This window comes from Vicia villosa, linkage group LG2, assembly GCF_029867415.1.
Source record: "Vicia villosa cultivar HV-30 ecotype Madison, WI linkage group LG2, Vvil1.0, whole genome shotgun sequence".
NCBI classification, from domain to species: domain Eukaryota; kingdom Viridiplantae; phylum Streptophyta; class Magnoliopsida; order Fabales; family Fabaceae; genus Vicia; species Vicia villosa.
This window is the reverse complement of record NC_081181.1, coordinates 45,671,523-45,698,364: the sequence shown is the minus strand read 5'-3', so window position 1 is coordinate 45,698,364 and position 26,842 is coordinate 45,671,523. Positions and strand designations below refer to the sequence as shown.

The window sequence follows — 26,842 nt, the reverse complement described above, 5'->3', positions numbered from 1 at the left end:
TGTCATAATGACAAGGAGGAGTTTACTCCGGATTTGGTACCACATGCATATGCATAGTCGAGTCTCATTCATCATTGTCTGTCTTTATAATTTATGTTATCATTCATGTGTCGCATTACTTATATATCGATTGTGGTTAAATGAGTGAATTACCTTGTTGTATGATTCTTGATGATACTTGTTGGCATTACTATATTTATCATGCTTTTCATTATGAATTATATTCTCACCCTTCTGCTGATTTGATGCTTGAGTGGCATCCTGCAGATTAGCCGCTTTGGGAGTCTTTTGGAAGAGGTAGTTCTCCAGTTGGTCTTGTCGGTCGCCCTGATACGTAACACCGGGTAGTCGGGAGTCTGTTGTTATTTATTTGTATATGACTCTTTTGAATATGTATATGTGATAACGTGCCATCGTGTATTGTAAACACTTTATTTTGGAAAACTCCTCTTTGAGAGTGAGAGCTATACGTATATATATATATATATATATATATATATATATATATATATATATATATATATATATATATATGTTCATATCTTCCGTGTGTTATGTATCGTTTTATTGGCAGGTGTGTATGCTTTTGGCATCGCTGATGTCCGTTTGTTTTCTAGGTGTTTGTTTGGTTACTTAGTGTAACATCCTAATTGCGTTGTATGAAATTTTTATACTATGATATTTTCTTGCCTAAATGCTTGGGTAGAATTGGGGTGTTACACTTTGCCATTCACATCATCTACAAAGATCTCTTAGACATAATGATTAACGATGGTAGCGGTAATGATGAGTGGGAGAGTATCATTCAGAATCCTGTCTACATTCTCACCATCTTAAAACCCCATGGTTGACCTATCTTCACATTGCTCTTTACCTAAAGAGGTGGACTCGCTAAATCCAAACGAAGAAGGCCTTGTTTGTCTGAATAGACCTTCACATATTGTGTTTATGGCAAAAACCAAGGAAGAATTCGGTCTGGAGGATTTTGAAAGATCTTTTGGAAAGGAAATCGTAGTTACTTCCATCTTAGCATATCAACCAAGTGAGTTAAGATTTGAATCAGAAGAGATCTGATTGAATAGAGAGAATTTTGATTGAATAGGGGATCTAATAATGGAAATTTGTAGGAATCAGCAGTCGATTCCCACAAACAAAGTCATTATTCCGTCGTGGAACAAGAATTGTTGGTGCATATCTTCAAAATGGTAATGCACATTGCTCTAATAGAGTTGCGCAGTGACACATATTACTTTGGTGCGATTGCATAGGATAAACCTACAAGATCAACAGTCTAACGTCCAAAACAATCTTTAAATAGTAAGAATATAATTAGTTATGAATTGAGAATTGTACTTGGACATATTTTTGGTCAAATGATGTTATTTATCTGGTGAATAAAATTGGACCTCCTTTGCCTTGGGTTTGGGCCCGGCCCATATCACTTTTTTATTTGGTTTTTAAAATATATATTTTACATATAATTGTGTAGAATGGTTAAAGCATGTTTTTTTTTTTTTTTATGTTTATCATTGAGTTTACAATTAAAATAAAGTAATTTAAAAAAAAAAAAATCATGTCGGTCTATCGGAGAAAACCGAGAAAAACAATTAAAAACAGAGAAGAAAACCTTGAAAACCCTAGAAGCCATTTTGTATATAACTGGCTAGAAATTCCCATTTCTTCCATTCCCCGACCCTTCCTCGGCTTGTTCACAATTCACAATGATGCATTCTACAGTTCAGCCTCTCACTCTTTCCAAACTTCCCAATTCCTTCGCATTTCGCCATAAACCCTCTTCCACTCCCAATCGTCTACTCTTATCTCGTAAGTTCTCCAATCTTTTTCAATAAATATTCATTCTTAACCAGAAACTAGGGTTTCGTTTGTCTCTCTCTCCATTTTCATTGTGTTTTCGTGTGTTTTGTGTTGTGTATTATTTCAGGGTCAGTTTTTCTTAGAAATGTAAGGGCAACTGCGTCTGAGGAAACATCAAGTGGTGCAGGTAGATTTTTCAACGAGAAACGTGATGGTGTGGTTACTTTGGAGGCTGATAAAAATGGCTACAATGGACCTTTGGAGAATGAAGAACCAAAGGAAGAGTTTCCTTCGGATGGAGAAAGCCTGCCGTTGGATTTCCTTGAAAAGCTTAATTTAAAGGTTGTTTTGTCTTTCCCTTTAGTATTTGAATTTGAATATTGAATCTGTGTGTTTGAATCTTAAGAGAAGTGACAATTTTGATTCATGTGTTTTTTTTGTTTTTCCACTGTTTTAGATTGGCTTGTATTTCCATGTTGAGTTGCTATGATGAAACTCAGTTTATTGACGGTATTCATAAGATTACTTGTGATACATCGGCATTTATGTCGAACCTGAGCGGTTACCTGAGCAACTCTTTATTGTTTAACTATTTGTTTTTCATTTCCATTTCTGCTCGTAAGTGTTGGAAATCATTTCTTATTAGTAGTGGGAATTTTACTTAAGCTTACCCTGTACTATCGCATATAAATGGAGTATAAATGGGTGATTGTATGTTGTGTAGGAACTCCATGATTTTGCATCAATATATTATTTATGCAACATTGTGAAAACTTGACTGCTTTTCTTTCCATTTGGGGATAGATGGTTCAGTGTAGTTTTTTTACTGATAAGCATAATGTAAAGGCCATTTTAATCAGGTTGCCTTTTTAGTACTTGTAATCCGTTTAACTCTGCACACACTAGTCTATGCACACACTAGTGTAGTGATTGTGAGTTTTGATGTATTGATTAGGATGTTTGTGTTTGTTTTCTACTTTTATAATGGTTTGTGTTTCCATGTTGTGTTGCTATGATGAAACTCAGTTTATTGATGGCATTCATAGAGTGCTTTGTGATACTTCGGCAGTCATGTCGAACCTGTGCGGTTACCTGAGCAGACTTTAAATTCTATTGAATTCTCATGTATTTTATGTTTTCACTGTTTAAGGATTGATTTGATTTCCTTATTATGTTGCTATGATGAAAACTCAGTTTATTGATGGCATTCATAGAGTGCTTTGTGATACTTCGGCTTTCATGTTGAATCTGAGCGGTTAGCTGAGCAAACTCAATGTTATTATTCTCATGCATTTTATGTTTCCACTGTTTTAGCTTGTTTTAAGTTTCCACTGTTTTAGATTGGTTTGATTTCCATATTCTGTTGCTGTGATGAAAACTCAGTTTATTGATGGCATTCGTAGAGTGCTATGTGATACTTCGGCATTCTTGTCGTACCTGAGCGGTTACCTGAGCAAACTCTGAATTTTATTAATTCTCATGTATTGTATGTTTCCATTGTAATAGATTTGTTTGATTTCCTTATTCTGTTGCTATGATGAAAACTCAGTGTATAGATGGCATTCGTAAAGTGCTTTGTGATACTTCGGCATTCTTGTCGTACCTGAGCGGTTACCTGAGCAAACTCTGAATTTTATTAATTCTCATGTATCGTATGTTTCCACTGAAATAGATTTGTTTGATTTCCTTATTCTGTTGCTATGATGAAAACTCAGTGTATAGATGGCATTCGTAGAGTGCTTTGTGATACTTCGGCATTCATGTCGTACCTGAGCAGTTACCTGAGCAAACTCTAAATTTTATTCTCATGTATTTCATGTTTCCACTGTTTTAGATTGATTTTATTTGCTTATTTTGTTGCTATGATGAAAACTCAGTTTATTGATGGCATTTATAGAAAGCTTTATGATACTTTGGCATTCATGTCAAACCTGAGCGGTTAACTGAGCAAACCTTAAAATTTATTAATTCTCATGTTTTTGCTTGATTGACGAAGATGCTCATGGTTGTTTATGGTTCCACTGTTTAAGATAGTTGAGTTTCCATGTTTTGTTGCTATGATGAAACTCAGTTTATTGATAGCATTCAGAGTGCTTGGTGATACTTAGGCATTCATGTCGTACCTGAGCGGGTACCTGAGCAAACTTTAAATTTTATTATTTTTCATGTATTTGCTTGATTGATGAAGATGCTCATAATTGTTTATGGTTCCACTGTTTTAGATAGGTCTGTATTTCCATGTTGTGTTCCTATGATGAAACTCAGTTTATTGATGGCATTCATAGATTGCTTGATGATACTTTGGCATTTATGTCGAACCTGAGCGGTTACCTGAGCAGGCTCTAAATTTTATTATAATTCTCATTTATTTGCTTGATTGATTAAGATGCTTACCTGAGCAGACTCTAAATTTTTTTAAGTCTCATGTATTTGCTTGATTGGTTAAGATGCTTATCTATATTTCCACTGTTTTAGGTTGGCTTGATTTCCATATTTTGTTGCTATGATGAAAACTCAGTTTATTGATGACATTCATACTGTGCTTTATGATATTTTGGCATTCAAGTCGAACCTGAGCACCTGAGCAAACTCTAAAATGTCCTATTAATTATCACGTGTTCATCTATCACTTGTGTCGCAGATAGATGAAGATGCTTGCTATTGTTTATGTTTCAACTGTTCCAGATTAGGCTTAATTTCCATTTTGTGTTGCTATGATGAAACTGAGTTTATTGATGGCATTCATAGAGTGCTTGATGATACTTTGACATTCATGTCGAAACTCATCGGTTACCTGAACAATGCTATATCGGTTTAATTTTGTGTTTTAATTATTCCTCCACTCTGAATCCATTGCTGTTGTGTGATTTAATGTTGTCTTTGAATGAATGGCATGTTATCAAAAATTGTTTCATATTTGATCTTGTGAACACTGACTGTTATAGTTCTACTGTCTTAACACTGTTTTTAATTTTTTCAGATTGACTTAAATGACACCACTTCTCTTGCTGTGTATGGTGGTGGTGCTATAGTGACCCTTTGGCTAACTTCAGCTGTCATCGGTGCTATTGATTCTATCCCAGTGGTGTGATACTGTTATTAAATCAGATAAGGTTTCTAATTCGAAAAACCAACTTTGTTAATACTAACCGTTTCTGGTTCATTCATATGCCAGATTCCCAAACTGTTTGAAGTTGTAGGGCTCGGATATTCATTATGGTTTACTTACCGATATTTGCTTTTCAAGGTGAGTACCAAATTTTAGTAATATTTGCTGATATGTGCATGTTAGTTATATCTAAGATTATTAACCAGATGCCTTAAACTGCAGAGAAATAGAGATGAGCTGTCCTCTATAATAGAGGGACTCAAGGAACAAGTTTTTGGTTCAGAAGATTAATAGTTGTTGTGAAAGAGTGAAATTATATGTACACTGTATAGTTAGATTTTGTCTAGTTAACAGAATCTGTTGATGAGTTTCCTTCTCCGATAAGAATGACTTTTTGTTCCAAAATGGATTGTTATTGCTATTCCTGTGTTAATAAAAAGGTTTCATAGGGTTAGAAGTTCTGGACTTCTGGTTCTCCTATAATTTTTTTTTTTTTGTGATTTAACCATTGTTTTTTTCTCTGCTGGCTTTTGATTGTCTAAAAATTCTCAAAAATATATGTTAGTTTTGTTAAAAAACTAATTTGTCTTTGCCTCTGCTTGCTGCAACAGTTAATTTGTAATTAGTCTTATATAATAATAATACAAGAATGAAATTGTTAAAACAACTTTACCCTTTTTATACTATCATAAAATATTTATTAACATTTTCTATCAATTTAAATTTATTTTATTATATCTTAGTTTTTTTAATTATTCTGCTGACCATAATATAACTATAATTTTATAAAAATATTTAAATAAACTCAAATAGAAATATAACACTTATAAGATTGATGAAGTGTATTTTTATTATGGGATTAAAATATAGCCTGTAGTACTTAATTTGAGTTTTTAACATGAAAAAAAGTACTAGTATTTACTTTCTCCCGCCGTCTTAAATTATAAAATTCACTACTTAATTTGAGTTTTTAACATGGAAAAAAGGACTACAAGTATTTACGTTCTCGCTGTGTCTTAAAATTTAAGATGCACAGATGATTTCCCAAGAATTAAGAATTCCAATTATTATTTTATAAAGAAGTAAAGTCTCACATGAATTAAGAATGACAATTATTACTTTATGAAAAAGTAAAATTCTTCCTAAATTGAATTCACACAAATTAAGAATTATAATTATTATTTTATGAAAAAGTTAAAGGATGGAAGATTTAAATTTTTTTTTTTTGAAAAGTGAAATTAAAATAATTGAAAGAAGAGATAAATAATACTACTTTTATTTTTTACTAAGTTATTTTAGACTTTTCACACATAAATATTTAAAGATATAAAATATTATTAATTATTTATTAGAATTGTAAAGTCTGTTTATATTAGAATTGTAAAGTTATTTATAATAAAAGCGGAGGGGATAAAAAGAGATGGACATTCCATCTGATGTGCTATCTGACTAGGTTTTAGATACGAGTCTCAACCTACTGAGGATGATAACCTTGAAACTCTATTGGAGGGAAGAATTTTACTGGAGAATTTGCAGTGTTTGAGAAATAAACTCCGTTGGGGAATTAAAATCCGGTAGACTGCTTTGAGGAAATAATCTCTGATGAGGAGTGGAACTTCATAGACTGCGTCGAGGAAGTTTCTGCAATATGCTGGGGAAAATGATTAACTCCCTTGTCTTCTAGGGGATTTATTGTGGAAGATGATTAAGTCGAATTATCTATTGGGGATACTGAGATGAATTGCTGGACGATATCCCAATTACTGCTTGAGAGTATCTTAGACCCGCTGGGGACTATATCTCTCTGTTGGGGATAGTTCTGTTGACATAGTTCCATGGAGGTTAATTTGTGGGGATATTTCCCTGAAACTGACTCTGTGGGGATTTACGGATAACTTGAACATTATACCAACTCCTAGAGTCTTCAGTAAATGCTAATCCTGTTTTTTTTTCATGCATTCTGGTAAACATCAATCATATTCAAATGCATATGTTTATTCAAAGTAACCATTGGACGTTTATGCAAACAAAATAGGGAAAATAAAACAAATTTGAATTTGAAAATAAACTTGTATTGGTTTTGAAAATCAGCCTATAAACAAGCAGTTTTGTACAAGGAGACAAAAATCCTAGTAAGAGGAAATTGTCGTAAAAATTGAAAAAGTCCAAAGTGATAAAAAAAGTAAAACAACTATGTGGAAATGATCCCATCAAGTTTCAACTTTGCTATTGCCCCTATGTCTTCAAGCATTTCATCCCTTGCTGTCGGAAGAAGGTGATTGAAGTGCTCGGTGCCTTTCGAACTGAACGTTGATGATAAAGTTGGTTGGAAGCAGATAGGTGATCCAACAGGACATAGTCGTATGCTTTTATCCCTAACTTTTGCCTGGACCTCCTTTTTAGGTTTTTCAGTCCACCGAGACACTCTTTTTTGGCCAAGCCGCCTTTTTCAGGTTTTCGACTTGCCAAGTGTATATATATATATATATATATATATATATATATATATGGCATATCATATGAGAATGTCATATTTATATGAGAATGTGAGAATGAATCTGAACCATTGGATTTTAAAATAAATGGTGGGGATTATGAGTGAATCTTTTTTTTCTCTCTCTCCTACATTTTGAAATAAATGAAGTAGGAGAGAGAAAAAAAATATTCACCCATAATCTCTATCATTTATTTTAAAATCCAATGATTCAGATTCATTCTCACATTCTCATAAATATGTCATTCTCATATGATATGCCCTATATATATATATATATATATATATATATATATATATATATATATATATATATATATATATATATATTCCTAATTTTTGTCCGAACCCTTTTGGTTCGCCGGGATGCCCTTATTTTTACCTAGGCTGGTCAACCTAGCGGGTCTCTTTTTGCGTAGTATTTTTTGACTATGTCCGTGTTCACAGGGTGCGGAAAATCTTCGCCATCCATAGTAGTAAGCATCATAGCTCCGCCAGAGAATATTTTCTTGATTACAAATGACCCTTCGTATGTGGGAGTCCATTTTCCCCTGGGATCACCTTGCGGAAGGATGATACGCTTTATTACCAAATCACTGGCCTGGTACACTTGGTGTTTGACTTTCTTGTTGAATGCTTTGATCATACGCTTTTGGTATAACTGGCCATGACAAACAGCCGCAAGCCTTTTTTCGTTAATTAAGTTTATCTGGTCAAGTCGAGTCTGAATCCATTCGTCTTCATCCAACTCTGCATATTTCATGATCCTTAGAGAAGGAATATGAACTTCCAATGGTAAGACTGCCTCTATACCATAGACTGGAGAGAAAGGGGTTGCCCCGGTTGAGGTGCGTACTGAATATCGTACTCTGTCAAAACCATTTGCCATCTTGCTATTCATCCGGAGAGAGCAGGTTTCTCAAATATGTGTTTGACATGATCCATCTTAAAGATCAATAAGGTAGTATGAGTCAACATATACTGTCTTAGTCGGAGAGCAGCCCATGCCAAAGCGTATCAAGTTTTCTCAAGCAGTGAATATCTTGTTTCACAATCGGTAAACTTTTTGCTAAGGTAGTATACTGCGTGCTCTTTTTGACCAGACTCATCATGTTTCCCCAATACACACCCTATCGAGTTCTCTAGCACTGTTAGGTACATGATTAGAGTCTTCCTTCAATTGGTGGCATTAGAATCAGAGGTTCTTGTAAGTACTCCTTGATCTTGTTAAAGGCTATCTGGCAGTCGTTGTTCCATTTCACTACCTGATCTTTCTTCAGTAACTTAAATATCGGCTCACAAGTAGTGGTCAAACGGGAAATAAATCTTGCATTGTAGTTCAAATGTCCCAAGAAATCTATGACTTCCTTCTCAGTACGTGGAGCGGGCATCTCTTGAATAACTTTAACCTTTACTGAATCTTCGTAGGACCCGGCAAAGATCTCGACATAGTCGTGTAACATCTGGATTAATCTATTCTTGCCACTATTGTCTAGATCGGCTCCTATCTTGATTTCTCTCTTGTCCTCTTTAGTACCTAGATTCACAACCTCGATTGGCTCTTCGTGCAATTATATGGCTCTTTCTTCTTGATGTAATAGTCTAGCAAGTTCTCCAGGAATTTCACAATCTTCCTCACCTTCGTCCTTGGCTTGGTAGATAGGATTTTCGAAATCATAATTGGCAATAGCAGAATTGTTATCAACGGGATCCAGAGTGGATATGTGTATGCAATTTGTTACGTGGGTGTGTGTAAGAACACATAGCTATTTTGAGCAATAAAGTAAAAGAAAGACAAAAAGCGCAAAATTTGAATGCAAATCATCCAACGATTTATTGAATGAAAATATGCGATGAAATGAAAACCCTAACAAATGGACCATTGTGCCCCAGGCAAGACACAAGGCTTAAAAGTTTCATTGTTGAACTTACATAACCAAAACTTAATAGCAATAAAACAAAAAAGCAATTACTCCTGACTAAAGGAGATTGGTATAAAGCCTTTAGTCGTCCAATTGTTGAGTCCATCACCGATAGTAGGGAAAATCCAATTGTCTATGTCGCAGTCACTGTCAGCATCTCCTACAGCATTGACTCCGTCATTACTGATGTGGAAAGGTGGTCCTCTGACACAATCACGACGAACAACTTTCTGAGCCCCTTTTTCAACTGTAGCCTTAACGTCTTTCAGAGAAGCCATTTTTCAACGGAACCCTGGTGACTTCTGGAGTAGCAGTAGGAGTGGTATTTTTAGCAACAACAAGTGTCTGGGGAACTTTCTCAAAAGCTTAGCATGGAGTTTTAATAAATTCGCCATCCATCTCAACGTATCTGAAGGAATTCAAATGGCTTACCATATACTCTTCTTCACCATGAACTGTTACAATTTTCCCATTCACAGGGTACTTTAACATTTGGTGCAGGGTAGAAGTGACAGCGTCGGCCCCATGAATCCAAGGGCATCCCAGTAAACAAGAATAAGTCGGACGAATGTCCATCACATTGAAGGTGGATTCGAAGACTTGGGAGCCCACCTTGATCGGGATATCAACTTCTCCGTGAACCATTCTTTTAGAACCGTCAAAAGCTCTCACCACAATATTACTCGATTTCAACACAAACCCTTCACAGTCAGCTTGTCTAGAGCCCCTTTTGGTGTAAGTTTGAGAGTGCGCCTAAGAGGGGGGGGGGGGGGGGGGGGGGGTGAATCAGGACTTTGAAAATTTATCGGTTTTTAGAAACAAGTTGTTCTTAGTTTCTTGGTTTGGTGCAAGAGTTTAGAAATGTGTTACTTTCTTTCAAGTTATGAATTATGAAAGCGGTAAATGCGAAAAAGTAAGGAACACGACGATGTATCCTGGTTCCCATCACAATCCGAGAGTACTCCAGTCCCCTTAGGCAGTAAGAGATTTCACTAGTTGTTAGATATTTGTACAAGCCTAATCCCAAGACTTATCCTACAATCTTCTAACACCCAAACCACCAAGAACAATCCTCTTGGATTTATCAAGTTGAAATGAGAACAATCCTCTCACTTTCAACTTCTTGTTTCCAACAATCCTGAAAACAAGGAATACACTTCACACAATCTTAATTCCAACAATCCTGGAAAAATAAGATGTGGTACAAATAAGAAATTTTGAATAAATAAATTTGTAGTATATAAATCTTATGAAGGACTTCTTCTCTTTCAATATGAAATTAATAACAAAATACTTTCTTAAGTTGCTCAATGATGCTTTTGGAATGATATAAAAGTTTTCTTACAAAGCATCAAAATATGAAAGTTCTGTTAAAAAATATTGCAGAGAGATTTTATGAGAATTTTGAAAGAGGTTGCATTAAAATATAATTTTGAAATCAATTTATAGAGTGCAAGCAACCATTCAAAAATTATGGCAATGGTTAGAAATTATTACGTGAAAATCATTTAGTTTAAATTGAAATGGTGCCATGAAATAGTTTGGTGAAAAGGTATTTACGTTATAATATTTTTCAAAATAACTCATGTGCAATGGATTGCATCAAAATTGCAATGGATTGCATGGAATAAATAACACGTGAAAAACTTGAAAATTGGCCTGATGCAATAAATTGCACAGGTATTGCAATTGATTACAGTACTTTGAAAAACATTATTTCAATAGATTAAACCACTACTTTAATCGATTGAATGACTTGGATTTTGTAATTTCTAAACAAGAAGTGCTAAACCAATTTTAATACAATCGATTGCATATTCCATGTAATTGATTTCATTCTTTTTAAAATAAGTTTTTAATGCAAATATTTAAAAATATTTCTAATAAAAAATGTCATACACAAGACTTGAACCCAAGACCTTTTAATTCCTTAACACATGTCTTTCAACTAATTGTACTAATTCACAATTCATTGAAAGTATGCATAAGATATATGTAATGGCAAAAAAATATTTTCCAACAGTTGTAAAAATATTTGAAAATAATTTTACTAAGGTTTATATAAAATTTATAAATGCATGATAAATTTATAAATGCATGATTGTAAAAGATTGAGCACTAAGATTTATATTTGTTAAAGATTTCATATACCTTGAAACTTGATCAGAAAGCTTGAATAAAGTTGTGCATCTTTTTCCTTCTTCTTTGATATACGTACATGGTCTTGATAGTTTTAAAGTTGTCTTCATCAAAACACAATGTTGGAGAAGCTTGACTTCACATTCTCCCCCATTTTGATGATGACAACCATTGAAAGTTGAAAGTTGAAACTTTTATAACTCCCACTTGATCAAAGACCTCCCTTGATTCATAGAGAATTTGACTTCTTTATGACTCCAAAAGTTAGAGACAAGCATACACATACACATATATCTTCTCCCCCTTTGTCATTAGCAAAAAGAATGGGAAAAAGATAAATTATCTAAATAAGTCATGAAAAATATTACTTCTTTACTATGAGTTTTACCTCATGAATGACTTCATCAAACATTCATCTTTGGTGAATATGATTTTGAAGCCTTTGTCACAAAGTTGACTTTTGCTTTGATGATTTTGCTTTAGTCTTTCAATATAAAGTACATCTTAAATTGGTTGTGAAATTTAGTGCTCCAACTTTACCAATGCCAAGATCTATTCCTTTAAGGTATTACCCATATGAGAAATCACCCTTGGACTTTAGAAATAGATTTGAAAGTTAGTTTATATCTCCCATTAAATGCTTTGAGCCACCACTTACCAAAACATCATAGATTTAAAGTGGTCCTTAAGAAAACCTACAAAACAAATTAAGTTATTTTCCTTCTTAACCCACACATAATGTCCACTTGCTACACTAAAGTTTCTAACATATTATGCATTAGGTGTGTGGCCAAAAATACTATAATAAAAGCAAGTAGGTACAAAGTTGCTTTGATATCTTGGAACATAAGATTTGTTTTTTACAAATCTTTTCCTTTTAGGATAATGATGAACCACTTTAGGCTTGTTCACTTTCTCGTGCGTTGTTTGGTCACTAGTCTTAACAAATATAGTTTTGTTAGAACTTGGTTTTGAAAACTTTGAATAACCAAGCCCACTTTTATCATTGGAATATCTTTGTTGACTAAGGACACCTTCCAACCCAATTTGTCCTTTTTCATACCTTTCAAGAAGTCTCTTTAATTGGACAATTTGGAAAGAAAGTGATTCACATTTATTGCATACAAAATTATGTTTTTTTATCACTAATCATCTTTTGTTTTTCATCTTTGAAATCTTTTTCCATTGTCTCAACTTTTTCTTCTAGAGACAAAATCTGTTTCTTTTGAGATGATATAGTTTTGTACATAATTTTGCATTCATTTAAGAGTTCATCTATAGCACCTTGAAAATTATTATCAAAAAGGGAAAATTCATTACTAACCTCATTGTCTTCATCATCAGAATGGTGTGTTGCTACCAATGCAAGATTCACATGTTCTTTATCTGAAGATGAACTTATTTCATTGTCATCCCATACTACATATGCTTTATTTGGCCTTCTGTTCTTATTTCTTTGGAAATATTTATTCTTCTTTTCAAGTGTAGGGTATTAAATTTTAACATGTCCCTTTTATCCACTTTCAAAGCATTTAACCTTCCTCGTTGGTGCTTCCTCTTTAATGATCTCCTTTTTCCTTTCTTTTCTTAGAAACTTTTCAAACTTCTTGATAAAATAATCATTTTCTTCACTAGTAGACTCATCCTCTTGATTCCTATTATGATGTTTGACTCTCGTCTTTAAGGCAATATCTTTTGAAGCTCTTACTTGAATTTCATGCGTTTCAAGTCTTCCGAGTTCCATTTCATATTCTTGAAGTTTACCGAACAATGTTGCAGAAGTCATTCTAGATAGATTTTTCTTCTCGGATATCGCAGTTACTTTCGGTTTCCATTCTCTGGTTAATGATATAAGCACTTTAGATTTTGTTCCTCGGTAGTGACTTTCTTTCCAAGTGCACTTAAATGATTTACTAAGTGAGCGAATCTTTTTTGTAAGTCGAGAATGGATTCTCTGGGTTGCATTCTAAATAACTCGTATTCTTGATTCAATGTATTTAATCGAGATCTCTTAACTTTAACAGTTCTTTCATGAGTTTCTACTAATGCATCCCATATTTCTTTTGCCGTTGTACATGCTGAAACACGAAAAAACTCATCCATGCTAAGTGCACCTTGAAGAAGATTGATTGCCCTTTTGTCACAAGAACCTTTTTTCTATCATTAGCATCCCATGAGCCTTAAGGTTTATTTGATCCAATTCCATTGACAACGGTTATAGAAACAAAGGGACCATCTTGGACAGCCTCCCATACTTCTTCTCCTTGTGCTTCTAAATGAGCGTTCATCCTAATTTTCCAAAAGTCGAAGTATTCTCCTTAAAACAATGAAGGTTTGTTGTTGCTTCCACCGTCTCTAAAAACCGGGTTTTAATTTGCGGAAGTCATCTGGATCTTTTAGGAACAGATTACCTATAACCTACTCTGAGGCCAATTGTAAGTTTGAGAGTGCGCCTAAGAAGGGGGGGGGGGGGGGGGTGAATTAGGACTTTGAAAATTTATCGGTTTTTAGAAACAAGTTGTTCTTATTTTTCTGGTTTGGTGCAAGAGTTTAGAAATGCGTTACTTTCTTTTCTGGTTATGATTTGGGAAAGCGGTAAATGCGGAAAAGTAAAGAACACGACGACGTATCCTGGTTCCCCTCATAGTCCGAGAGTACCCCAGTCCCCGTACGTAGTAAGAGATTTCACTAGTTGTTAGATATTTGTACAAGCCTAATCCCAAGACTAATCCTACAATATTCTAACACCCAAACCACTAAGAAAAATCCTCTTGGATTTATCAAGTTGAAATGAGAACAATCCTCTCACTTTCAACTTCTTGTTTCCAACAATCCAGAAAACAAAGAATACACTTCACACAATCTTAACTCCAACAATTCTGGAAAAATAAGATGTGATACAAATAAGAATTTTTGAATGAATAAATTTGTAGTATATAATATGAGGGAAAAGCTCTACCATAAAGTGTTTCAATGATGTCAAAACATGTCTTCTCAGTTCGGAAGTGTTACTAGTTGATAGGATGAACAAGGAAGCATGAAGGATCACAAAAATTGGTATTTTTGGGTTTTTCAGATGCTCAGCTCGACTCATACCAAAAGCTAGTTTTTTTGGACCATCCTCGGGAATGCCCAGGTCGACCTATAGGTCGACTCAACCTAGAAACCAAGTTTGCAAAGCATGCGTCGACGCATGGCCCTGTATAGGTCGACACATGTTAATTTTGGGAACCCTCGGAAATGCTCAGTTCGAACCATAGGTCGACACATGGCTTGATGAATTTCCCTCCTGCCACCTTTAGGAATGCTCAGGTCGACTACCTCAGTTGCTCAGGTCGACCTGTCGCTCAGAAAATGAGTTTTTAGCTTTTCAATTGATGCTTGGTCTTAGATAACACATATAAGTCATGTTTGGTTCTATCGTTTGGGTTTTAACAAGAAAAGTGAAATAGATACACAAGTCTCTCATCATCTTCAACTCTCACTCATCCATTGACAACTACACATAATCATTTTTGTCGATCAAGGTGAGGAGCGTATGTTGATAACGTCCGATAGTAGAAGATTGCGATCTTGTTTGGGGAGATTGTGGATTTTTCTTGGATAAAATCCGTGGGATTTTCTCCTCCAAGATCTTGAAGATTGAGGGGTTTTTGCACAAATCGAAGCTTCATCAGATTCAGCTGAGTGAAGAGATTGAGGAACTGTGGGTTTGCTTAGTTATATCACGGTAACCAGAGGATTGTGAAGATTAATTTGGGGTCAAATTCTTGAGATTGAAATCAGCCGAGTGAAAGGTTTGCGGAACATTAATAACGTGCAAACAAGTAGCATTAACCGGAGGTTTGTTCTAAGGATTTGACACACTTGTGTTAGAACAAGATTTGTTCTGATCAATATTCTTAGTTTTGATGATAACAAGCATATGAATTTTGTATGAGATAATGTGGTACTCTAATACTATGCAATTTCCATTTCAGGAATTATATAAAAAGTATGCACAAAATCAGCGCAAGAAGCACTGACTCAGAAGGTTCAGCATGCAACATCAGCACATGGTCTGGCAAGACATCAGAAGATGGTCAAGCAGAATCAGAATATGGGTCTATGGAAGCATCATAAGAACTTGAGATCAGAAGCAGAAGCACTGAAGTTCTCATGGTATCACGCTCAGAAGCTCTTCAAGGTCAAAAGACAAGAAGATGCTCTGCACCAAGCTGTTTGACTCTGATGACATTCAAACGTTGTTTACACAAACATCAGATCAGAAGCAAGTACTAGACTGGCAGGCTACGCTGACTGACAAAAGGAACGTTAAAAGCTATTAAAGGCAACGTCAGTAGACACAGCGGAAACAAGGCTCGAGGTAGTTGACAAAAGAGTGAAACATTAAATGCAATGCTGTACGGAATACGCAAAGCATTAAATGCTCCCAACGATCATCTTCTCAAGTGCCTATAAATATGAAGTTCTGATGAGAAGCTCAATACAAAACTTGTGCATTAAACTGAAACGCTGTCAAATTCAAAAGCTCTCAAACTTCATCATCAAGCTCACTACATTGCTGTTGTAATATCTTAGTGAGATTTAAGCTTAAACTTAAGAGAAAATCACAGTTGTGATAATAGCTTTATAAGAAGCATTGTAACTCTTAAAAGAATTTGTTTACATTAATTTGTAAGTTCTAGAGTGTTCAGGTTGTTGATCAGTATACTCTAGCAAGTCTTAGAAGTTGTCTAAGCAGTTTGTTCCTAGAGTGATCAGGTTGTGATCAGGATACTCTAGAAGACTTAGCAGTTGGCTAAGTGGAAAACCATTGTAATCAAGTGTGATTAGTGGATTAAATCCTCAGGTGAGGTAAATCACTCCAAGGGGGTGGACTGGAGTAGTTTAGTTAACAACGAACCAGGATAAAAATCATTGTGAAAATAGTTTTTATCTTACTAGTTTTTAAAGCTACACTTATTCAAACCCCCCTTTCTAAGTGTTTTTCTATCCTTCAACTTGGTTCAGCTCGAATCAAGGGAAGAGAAGAGTATTAGATCAATTTTCTATAATTGTAAATTGGGTATTGGTAACTATTCTTCTCTTGTAAACACTTTGCAACTTAATAGCATATATCCTAATTCTAATTTTAGAATTAGGGGCAGACGTACCCTACGCGAGGACGACAAGGGGAACTGCCTAAACAAATCGTGTGTTGTTTTTCTTTTACGCATTTTACTTTCATTTAGCATAATTTGTGTTATTGTGAGCTGTTAGAATTTGGTGTATTTTGCACATATTGTGTTTGAAAAATTAACAAACACACAAATTATTGTCGTTACTTTGAAACAGTTCATTGGTAGTAATAATCACTAAGTGACAAAGTTAAGCTAATTGATAAACTAAAGTATTGATTCACTTTTCATCAATCATTTTGTTTTGCATATCCGGTCATTCCAATAACGGATTGTTTGTAGACGATTTTAAATCCGGGGTGCTTTCGCTTAACAATTAAAAAGCGCGAAAAATAAACAAGGGATCTATTCAACCCCCTTCTAGATCCGTCACATCATCTAGCATATAAATCCTATGAAGGACTTCTTCTCGTTCAATATGAAATTTAATAACAAAATACTTTCTTAAGTTGCTCAATGATGATTTTGGAATGATATGAAAGTTTTCTTACAAAGCATCAAAATATGAAAGTTCTGTTGAAAATATTGCAGAGAGATTTTATGAGAATTTTGAAAGAGGTTGCACTAAAATATAATTTTGAAATCAATTTATAAAGTGAAAGCAACCATTCAAAAATCAGGGCAATGGTTGGAAATTGTTACGTGAAAATCATTTAGTTCAAAATGAAATGGTGCCATGAAATAGTTTGGTGAAAAGGTATTTACGTTATAATATTTTTCAAAATAACTCAGGTGCAATGGATTGCATGGAATAAATAACACATGAAAAACTTGAAAATTGGCCCGATGCAATCAATTGTGCATATATTGCAATCGATTACACTGCTTTGAAAAACATTATTGCAATCGATTAAACCACTACTTTAATCGATTGAATGACTTGGATTTTGTAATTTTTGAACAAGAAGTGCTAAACCAATTTTAATACAATCGATTGCATATTCCATGTAATCGATTTCATTCTTTTTAAAATAAGTTTTTAATGCAAATATTTAAAAATATTTCTAATAAAAAATGTCATACACAAGACTTGAACCCAAGACCTTTTAATTCCTTAACACATGTCTTTCAACTAATTGTACTAATTCACAATTCTTTGAAAGTATGCATAAGATATATGTAATGGCAAAAAAATATTTTCCAACAGTTGTAAAAATATTTGAAAATAATTTTACTAAGGTTTATATAAAATTTATAAATGCATGATAAATTTATAAATGCATGATTGTAAAAGATTGAGCACTAAGATTTATATTTGTTAAAGATTTCATATACCTTGAAACTTGATCAGAAAGCTTGAATAAAGTTGTGCATCTTTTTCCTTCTTCTTTGATATATGTACATGGTCTTGATAGTTTTAAAGTTGTCTTCATCAAAACACAATGTTGGAGAAGCTTGACATCACAATCTCCCCCTTTTTGATGATGACAAATATTGAAAATTGAAATGCTTGAATCTCTTAGAATAAATGAGAAGTTCTTATGTGAATGCTCCCCCTAACTTTTATAACTCCCCCTTGATCAAATACCTCCCTTGATTCATAGAGAATTTGATTTCTTTATGACTGCAAAAGTTAGAGACAAGCCTACACATACACATATATCTTCTCCCCCTTTGTCATTGGCAAAAAGAATGAGAAAAAAATAAATTATCTAAATAAGACATGAAAAATATTAATTTTTTACCTATGAGTTTTACCTCATGAATGACTTCATCAAACATTCATCTTTGGTGAATATGATTTTGAAGCCTTTGTCACAAAGTTGAATTTTTCTTAGAAGATTTTGCTTTAGCCTTTTAGCATAAAGTACATCTTCAATTGGTTGTGAAATTTAGTGCTCCAACTTTACCAATGCCAAGAATTATTCCTTTAAGGTATTACTCATATGAGAAATCACCCTTGGACTTTATGTTAGAACATGAAATGTTCTGATCAATATTTCTAGTTTTGATGATAATGTTATATATGAATTTTGTATAAGACAACGTGGTACTCTAATTATTCACATTTTCCATTTCAGGAAAAGTTTAAGAGAGTATGCACAAAATCAGCATTCAGAAGCTCTGACCCAGAAGATCTGGATGACTTCGTCAGAACATGGTCTTGAAGACATCAGAAGATGGTCTTGAGAAAATTAGAACATGATCTGGAAGGCATCAGAAGATGGCAATCAGAAGCAAGGCTCTGAAGATCTGATGATATCACGCTACAAAGCACTTCCAAAGTCTGATGACTGAAGTTGCATCTACACCAACGCTGAAGACTCACGTTATTCTAATAGTCTGAGTCCACAAGCAAGTACAAGATGAAAATGCTACAACGTCAAATCTGTCTGACTGACAAAAGGAACGTTAGAAGCTACAAAAGGCAAAGTCAGCAAAAGCAGTTGAAGCATGGCTCGAGGTAGTTGACAAAAGAGTGAAACATTAAATGCAACAGTGTACTATTCACGCAAAGCATTAAATGCTACTCAACGGTCACATTTCTCACTGCCTATATAAAGAAGTTTTGATGCTGAAGCAGCTAACAACTCTCGCTCTAAGTACCATTGCGCTGCCAAAACATTGTCACACAAAAACCGCAAAGAAACTTCATCTTCAACCTCACAACTTGTAATATCTTAGTGAGTGTTAGAACTTAAACTTGAGAGAAAATCACTTGGTTATTATAGCTTATTAAGAAGCACATTAAACTCTTGTAATATTATTTACATCTTTTGTAAAAGGAATTTTCTAGAGTGATCAAGTTGTGATCTGTATACTGTAGAAGACTTAGAAGTTGTTTAAGTGGAGAACCATTGTAATCAAGATTGATTAGTGGATTAAATCCTCAGTTGAGGTAAATCACTCTGTCAGGGGTGGACTGGAGTAGTTTGGTTAACAATGAACCAGGATAAAAATAACTGTGTGATTATTTTTTATCTACCATTTTAGAAACAACCCTTATTCAATCCCCCTTTTCTATGTGTTTTTCACTCCTTCAATTGGCATCAGAGCGCCGGTTCTAGGTGCAAACACTTAACTGTGCTAGAGAAAAGATTCAGGAGAAAAACACAAAATGGTTGATCCAGGTCCAACTCCTACTGAGCAAAACAACAATGGTAACAATGGAAGTAACAACTTTAATGGATTCAATAGACCACCAGTCTTTGATGGTGAGAACTTTGAATATTGGAAAGATAGACTTGAAAGTTACTTTCTATGCCAAGATGGTGATTTATGGGATCTAGTGTTGGATGGTTACAAACATCCAGTGACTGCTCAAGGAGTCAAGCTCACTAGACAGGCTATGAGTGATGATCAGAATAAAGAGTACAAAAATCACCACAAAGCAAGAACTATATTGTTAAATGCCATTTCACATGCTGAGTATGAGAAGATCACAAACAGAGAAACTGCTCATGACATCTTTGAATCTCTGAAGATGACTCATGAAGGAAATGCACAAGTCAAGGAGACAAAAGCTCTGGCTCTTATCCAGAAGTATGAAGCTTTCAGAATGGAAGATGATGAAAACATTGAAGCAATGTTCTCCAGATTCCAGACTCTGACTGCTGGATTAAGAGTTCTTGCACAAAAGCTGATCACGTTAAGAAGATAATCAGAAGTCTTCCCAGAAGATGGGGACCAATGGTTACAGCATTCAAGATTGCAAAGAATCTGAATGAAGTATCTCTTGAGGAGCTTATAAGTGCTCCGAGGAGTCATGAGATTGAGCTAGAGGAAAATGAGCCTCAGAAGAAAGGTAAGTCTATTGCTTTAAAATCTAAAAATAAAAACTGTGCTAACGCTTTTCAGGCAGAAGAAGAAGGATCTGACCAGTCAGAGTCAGAAGAAGAAGAAGATGAATTGTCTCTCTTATCCAGAAGGGTGAATCAACTCTTGAAGAGCAAGCAGAGAAGATTCAAGAGCTTCAAGAGACCTGAAAAGGGAGAATCTTCTGAACACAGAAGATCTGGCAAGAAGAAGGTAGTGTGCTATGAATGCAAAGAACCTGGACACTACAAGAATGAATGTCATAAGCTTCAGAGGGAAAAGCCCAGAAAGAAGTTTGAAAAGAAGAAAGGCATGATGGCTATATGGGATGACTCTGATTCATCTGATCAAGAGTCAGACTCTAAAAGTTGAGCAAGTCAATATAGCACTCATGGCAACAGTTGATGCTGGTGAAGAATCTACTTCTGATTCAGACTCTGATGAGGTATTTTTGGAACTCACTAGAGAATATTTAGTTTCCAACTTATCAGAACTTCTGGAAGTCAAGAGTCAACTTAGTATCAAATACAAAAAGCTCAAAAAGTTTTTTGCATCTGAAACTAAGAGACTTGAAATAGAAAACTCTAAACTAAAAGAAAAAGTTTTAAAATTAACTAAAGATGTTGAAACATCTTCAAGTTCAGACATGTCTATTCCAAGCACTAACAATATTCTGAAAGAATATGACTTGAGCTTCAGAAAGTTCTTATCTAGAGGTATAGGCAGAAGTCAGTTAGCCTCTATGATCTATGGTGTTAGTGGAAACATAAGAGAAGGTATAGGCTTTGAGGGAGAAATCCCATATAAACTTGAACTTGTTAATGAAATGATCATTAAATACAAACCTCTGTATGAACAGTTCAAGTATGGTCATTCTCATGATATCAAACACACATTACATTCTAAAAGTTTCCATCTCACACACACAAAGAAACATGTTGTTGCACATTCTGGAAAATCTTATGTAAAATCTCAGTTCAATCAGAACGTGAGAAGGACTAAACCAAAAGGACCCAAAAGAATGTGGGTACCTAAGGATAAGATAATTCCTGTTGTAGATCTCCTTCACAGTGCAAAAGATAAACATGTCATGGTACCTAGACTCTGGGTGCTCACGTCACATGACGGGAAGAAGGTCTATGTTCCAAAGTCTGGAACTTAAATCTGCTGAAGAAGTGAAGTTTGGAGGGAACCAGAAGGGCAAAATCATAGGCTCATGAACCATATGTATTGGTAATTCTCCTTCTATAACTAATGTTCTTTTAGTAGATGGATTAGCTCATAACTTATTGTCCATAAGTCAATTAAGTGACAATGGTTATGACATAATCTTTAATCAAAAGTCTTGTAAAGCTATTAGTCAGAAGGATGGCTCAATCCTATTTACAGGCAAGAGAAAGAACAACATTTATAAGATTGATCTTTCAGATCTTAAGAACCAACAAGTTACTTGCCTTCTGTCTGTTAACGAAGAGCAGTGGGTCTGGCACAGAAGATTGGGTCATGCTAGTTTGAGAAATATTTCTCAGATTAACAAACTTAATCTGGTATGAGGACTCCCTAATCTGAAATATAAATCAGATGCTCTTTGTGAAGCATGTCAGAAAGGAAAGTTTTCAAAACCTGCGTTTAAATCTAAAAATGTTGTCTCTTCCTCTAGGCCTTTAGAACTCTTGCACATTGATCTTTTTGGCCCAGTCAAAACAGCATCAATCAGAGGCAAGAAATATGGTTTGGTCATTGTAGATGACTACAGCAGATGGACTTGGGTAAAGTTCTTAAAACACAAGGATGAGTCACATTCTGTGTTCTTTGACTTCTGTAATCAGATTCAATCTAAAAAGGAATGCAAAATCATAAAAGTCAGAAGTGATCATGGTGGTGAATTTGAGAACAGGTTCTTTGAAATTTATTTCAAAGAAAATGGTATTACCCATGATTTCTCTTGTCCTAGAACTCCACAACAAAATGGAGTTGTAGAACGAAAGAATAGGACTCTCCAAGAAATGGCCAGAACCATGATCAATGAGACTAATATGGCTAAGCATTTATGGGCAGAAGCAATTAACACATCTTGTTATATTCAGAATAGAATCTCCATTAGGCCTATTCTAAATAAGACTCCTTATGAATTGTTGAAGAACAAAAAGCCCAACATTTCATATTTCCATCCATTTGGATGTGTCTGTTTTATTCTGAATACTAAAGATCATCTGAACAAGTTTGATTCCAAAGCTCAGAAGTGTTTCCTTCTTGGATATTCTGAACGCTCTAAGGGCTACAGAGTATACAATACTGAAACTCTGATAGTTGAGGAATCAATCAATATCAGATTTGATGATAAGCTTGGCATTGAAAAGCCAAAGCAGTTTGAGAATTTTGCAGATATAGACATCTCTAACTTAGATCATGAAGAACCCAAGGGAAAGGATGTATCAGAAGATCAAGTTGCAGCGTCTTTAGAGAATCTCAGAATATCTGAAGAGCCAACACTCAGAAGATCTTCAAGAATCAACTCTGCCCATCCAGAAGATGTTATAATTGGAAAGAAAGATGATCCCATCAGAACAAAGCATTCCTAAAGAACAATGCAGAAAGTCAATTTGGTTTACTGTCTTTGATTGAGCAAACTTCTGTTGATCAAGCTCTGGAAGATGCTGACTGGATAATTGCTATGCAAGAAGAGTTAAATCAGCTTACAAGGAATGACGTTTGGGATCTGGTTCCAAGGCCTAAAGGATTCAATATCATTGGAACATATGGGTCTTCAGAAACAAGCTGAGTGAGAGAGGTGAAGTTATCAGAAACAAAGCCAGACTGGTTGCTCAGGGCTATAGTCAGCAGGAAGGTATTGACTATACTGAAACCTTTGCACCAGTGGCCAGGTTAGAATCTATTAGATTATTAATTTCTTTTGCCACTCAGAATGACATCACTATGTATCAGATGGATGTTAAGAGTGCCTTTTTGAATGGTTATATAGATGAAGAAGTTTATGTTCACCAACCTCCTGGTTTTGAAGACTCTAAGTCTCAAGAACATGTTTTTAAATTAAAGAAATCATTATACGGTTTGAAGCAAGCTCCTGGAGCTTGGTATGAAAGATTAAGTTCTTTCCTTCTGGATAATGGTTTCACAAGAGGAAAGTAGACATAACTCTCTTATGTAAAACCTATAAAAAGGATATGTTAATTTGTCAAATTTATGTAGATGATATTATTTTTGGAACATCTAATGCTACACTTGAAAAGGAGTTTGCTAAGTCTATGCAGGAAGAATTTGAGATGAGCATGATGGGAGAACTCAAATATTTTCTAGGCATTCAGATCAATCAAACCTCTGAAGGAACCTATTGTCATACCCCAAAATTTTCCCATCACATTTTCATACTCAAGCTCATTTGAATATCAAAGACTCAATACTTGACTGAATATACACCCTCCTAAACAACGACCCTCCAACTAGGGTTTTGCCTTTCTCAAAGAAAAGTCAGGTTCTGATACCTCCAATAGACTCCATAGCCTCTCATATGATTCAAATAATCCTTATGCCAAGTTGCAAGCTCTGATTCATAGGATTGCTCAGTCAATTGGTCAGAAAGTCAACAGTCGACTAGTGTGACCTAAAAGTCAACTATGGTCAAAGTACAGTCAAGATTCCTGATTTTTGGTCAACATCCTTGTTTTGAAGTATCATTCATCATTTGATCAAGGATTGATCATGATTCAGCAAGGAAAGTTCAGAAATCAACAAAACTCAAAGTTTCTAAATTAGGGTTTTTGACCTAAAAGTCAACTAAACTTTGACCAGCCATAACTTTCACATGGAACATCAGAAATTTCCCATCCAAAGCTCGTTTTAAAGGAAATTGCATTCTCTACAACTTTGTCTCTCTAAAGCCAAGGCCATAAATGCACCATTTGAGAGATATAAGTCAAAACATTACAGGTCCTTCTAGAAGCTCGCAAAAAGCTGTTTTTTGTTAGGAGCCATATCATCAAGATAAAATCCTCAAATGGAAAAAAAAATTCCAAAGTGGCTTATAGAGGACATCTTGAGGTTTCCAAAAAGTCCTAGAACTCCTCCATAACTTAAAAATTGAGGGAGATACGCCTTGTCAAAGTTGGACAACTTTAAGGGAAAATATGTGAAACAAAAGTGGCTCAAAATGAGTTTTCTTACAAATGGGCCCAATCCTTTTTGATTCAATCTTGACCCTCAAGTTATCCAAGACATTCAACTCAATGGCAATTTATAAGTTTTATTTGATTTTATACTAATTTTTATTCATTTTAAAAGTGTTTAAAATCAAATATTCAAGGGATTATGGAAAAGGATTGACTTGGATTTGATTCTCAATCAATTTCAATCCATTAAATGTCAAATATTTCCTACAGATTCGTGCAAGGAGATTGAAGAGATATTGAGACCAAAAATAGAAATATTTAGGTTATGTTTCTCAAATTTTCAAGCAACAAAAACCTAAGCATCCAAGCCCATATTTTACCCTAATTAAATTCATATATATATATATATATATATATATATATATATATATGTGTGTGTGTGTGTGTGAGCATATGCTGAGCACAAGGGGACGAATTGAGAGCAAGAATACTAGGGTTCCAAAGCTTCAAAATTCTTTCCAAACTAGGGCACGCTTGAAAGATCCCTTTAGCAAGTTTTGGTTCCAACCAAACCCTCAATCCTTCTCTTGAAGGTCCCAGGAGTTTGTTCATTACGCCCATGAAGCCATAAATATCTTCAAACTACAGGTTTCATCACCATTGGTTTGGTCATCTTTCTCTAAAATTAAATTCTCAATACATGCCATATAAATGATTACTATGCATATATTTATGTTCTTTGTATGATTTAGAGTGGTTTTGAACCGTTTTCCATGAGCTTTGACGTAGGACCGACGAGTTGCCATTGGTAGGGCAATGAAGAACTCATTCTTTGTATGCCATGATACGGTGCATATCTGACCCAACCAGTGCCACCAATGAGTTTAGGACGTAATTTAACATGGATTTGGGCAGCCTTGTGTTTGCTTCATGTTGATTTTTGCAGGTTTTAAAATTCCAGGAAAATCGAAGTTTTTTCGCAGGAAATATCGCAACAAGAATCATAGCTAAATCCGCAGGTAAATCAAGGAAGAAGATGAACAGGATCTTGGACTTCTTGACCGTTGCGTGGCAGCGTTCCATTCGCCAGTCAAACAGAACTCTCTCTCTCCGCGCGTGTGTTCCATCGTTATTGGCCAGTCAAAGCTCCCCAGGCCCCCACGTGGGCGTGCGGTTTGAATCCCTCAATCAATATTCATTTACGTATTTTATTATTTTGATGTAACCAATTAACAACTTGAGAATTCAGCACATATGGCAGAGAGAGTACGTTGGTGACCAAAGGAACCTGGTATTGAGTCCCAACCGTGACAATTTATTTTTCATAATGTTCTCTTTGCGGTTCCATGTAGCGCCCCACGTTTGGTCTAGGGTACACTCTCAGATGTCCACCAATAGATTCACAGGATGACTGATCCAAAGACTCAGAAGATGCACGCCCACGGTGGACCATCCAGAATGCATACACACCAGATCCAACGCCTTTAACCTGGTTTTTCTTCTTATTCTTTTATTTTTTTCCTTTAAAAAATTATTATTGCTTTTCTTTTTCCTTTTTTATATAACTAATCCATTAACCTAGCAATTAACTTTAAACTTAGGATCAAATTTCTTCCATTAATCTTTTCAATAATAATTTCATAATTAATTAGTAAGTTTAATTTAGGGTAATTAGATAATTTAATTTAATTTAGGATTTTTAGGTTAGTTTGATTAATTGTTAGGAAAATTTATTTAGGATTAATTTAATTTAATCGAATTAGAATTTTAGGCTAATTTAATTTTTAGGTTTTCAAACCCTGATTTTATTTTTGGCTAACTATTTTTCACCATGACTATTAATCACTGTTTTTTCCTTTTCCTGACCTTTTAATTTTTGATCTGTTACCTTGTTACCTTATAATTTGTAAGGTTTTATTTTCGCACCCAATTCTTCCTCTATTTTGTATTTGCCCCAAAGCCTTGTAATGGCTTATTATATTCCTTCTATATTTTTCCTCTATTTTCCCTGCAGGTGTTTATTGTAATAGTTTAGATTTATATTTCCGCTATTATTTTTTCTGCCCACATGTGTTTATTTTAATAGCGTAGGACTTTTATTTTTCTGCCTTTAACTTCTGTATTTTTAAACTGGGTGGTTAGTAATCTTAGGGAGTGCAAGCCTTGAACTGAATTAGCATCACTAATTACAAGATAAAGTAACTGAATTGAACCACCTGATTGTGCCACACACACACCTTTAGGATAATCCCTCTTGTTACCTTGTTGCCTTATTACTGTTGCCTGTTGCCTTTATTTGT

At 34.7% G+C, this 26,842-nt stretch overlaps 1 protein-coding gene and 11 non-coding genes across 12 annotated transcripts; all 12 read left to right on the top strand.

The window, feature by feature from the left end:
- Nucleotides 1–1,587: 1,587 nt before the first annotated feature.
- LOC131650370 (protein CURVATURE THYLAKOID 1D, chloroplastic) lies at nucleotides 1,588–5,385 on the top strand. Its single transcript, XM_058920084.1, has 5 exons — nucleotides 1,588–1,824; nucleotides 1,943–2,157; nucleotides 4,796–4,900; nucleotides 4,991–5,062; nucleotides 5,147–5,385. The coding sequence occupies exons 1-5, from the start codon at nucleotides 1,722–1,724 to the stop codon at nucleotides 5,213–5,215; spliced, it is 564 nt and encodes a 187-aa protein (XP_058776067.1). The 5' UTR covers nucleotides 1,588–1,721; the 3' UTR covers nucleotides 5,216–5,385.
- LOC131654497 (small nucleolar RNA snoR128) lies at nucleotides 2,297–2,389 on the top strand. The gene has a single exon (XR_009299522.1). It is a non-coding gene; the product is annotated as a small nucleolar RNA snoR128 (small nucleolar RNA).
- On the top strand, nucleotides 2,823–2,915 carry LOC131654502 (small nucleolar RNA snoR128). The gene has a single exon (XR_009299527.1). It is a non-coding gene; the product is annotated as a small nucleolar RNA snoR128 (small nucleolar RNA).
- On the top strand, nucleotides 2,990–3,083 carry LOC131654501 (small nucleolar RNA snoR128). Its single transcript, XR_009299526.1, has one exon. It is a non-coding gene; the product is annotated as a small nucleolar RNA snoR128 (small nucleolar RNA).
- LOC131654500 (small nucleolar RNA snoR128) lies at nucleotides 3,179–3,272 on the top strand. The gene has a single exon (XR_009299525.1). It is a non-coding gene; the product is annotated as a small nucleolar RNA snoR128 (small nucleolar RNA).
- On the top strand, nucleotides 3,345–3,438 carry LOC131654498 (small nucleolar RNA snoR128). The gene has a single exon (XR_009299523.1). It is a non-coding gene; the product is annotated as a small nucleolar RNA snoR128 (small nucleolar RNA).
- On the top strand, nucleotides 3,511–3,604 carry LOC131654503 (small nucleolar RNA snoR128). The gene has a single exon (XR_009299528.1). It is a non-coding gene; the product is annotated as a small nucleolar RNA snoR128 (small nucleolar RNA).
- On the top strand, nucleotides 3,673–3,766 carry LOC131654496 (small nucleolar RNA snoR128). The gene has a single exon (XR_009299521.1). It is a non-coding gene; the product is annotated as a small nucleolar RNA snoR128 (small nucleolar RNA).
- On the top strand, nucleotides 3,868–3,958 carry LOC131654499 (small nucleolar RNA snoR128). Its single transcript, XR_009299524.1, has one exon. It is a non-coding gene; the product is annotated as a small nucleolar RNA snoR128 (small nucleolar RNA).
- LOC131654504 (small nucleolar RNA snoR128) lies at nucleotides 4,062–4,154 on the top strand. The gene has a single exon (XR_009299529.1). It is a non-coding gene; the product is annotated as a small nucleolar RNA snoR128 (small nucleolar RNA).
- LOC131654505 (small nucleolar RNA snoR128) lies at nucleotides 4,314–4,403 on the top strand. The gene has a single exon (XR_009299530.1). It is a non-coding gene; the product is annotated as a small nucleolar RNA snoR128 (small nucleolar RNA).
- LOC131654506 (small nucleolar RNA snoR128) lies at nucleotides 4,525–4,617 on the top strand. Its single transcript, XR_009299531.1, has one exon. It is a non-coding gene; the product is annotated as a small nucleolar RNA snoR128 (small nucleolar RNA).
- Nucleotides 5,386–26,842: the final 21,457 nt, after the last annotated feature.

What these genes read in the sequence shown, in the direction of transcription:
- LOC131650370 (XM_058920084.1), top strand. Translation starts at nt 1,722, where the DNA reads ATGATGCATTCTACAGTTCAGCCTCTCACTCTTTCCAAACTTCCCAAT. An exon ending in TTGAAAAGCTTAATTTAAAG is followed by an intron (nt 2,158 to 4,795) that starts GTTGTTTTGTCT and finishes TAATTTTTTCAG; the next exon opens with ATTGACTTAAATGACACCAC. An exon ending in ACCGATATTTGCTTTTCAAG is followed by an intron (nt 5,063 to 5,146) that starts GTGAGTACCAAA and finishes CTTAAACTGCAG; the next exon opens with AGAAATAGAGATGAGCTGTC.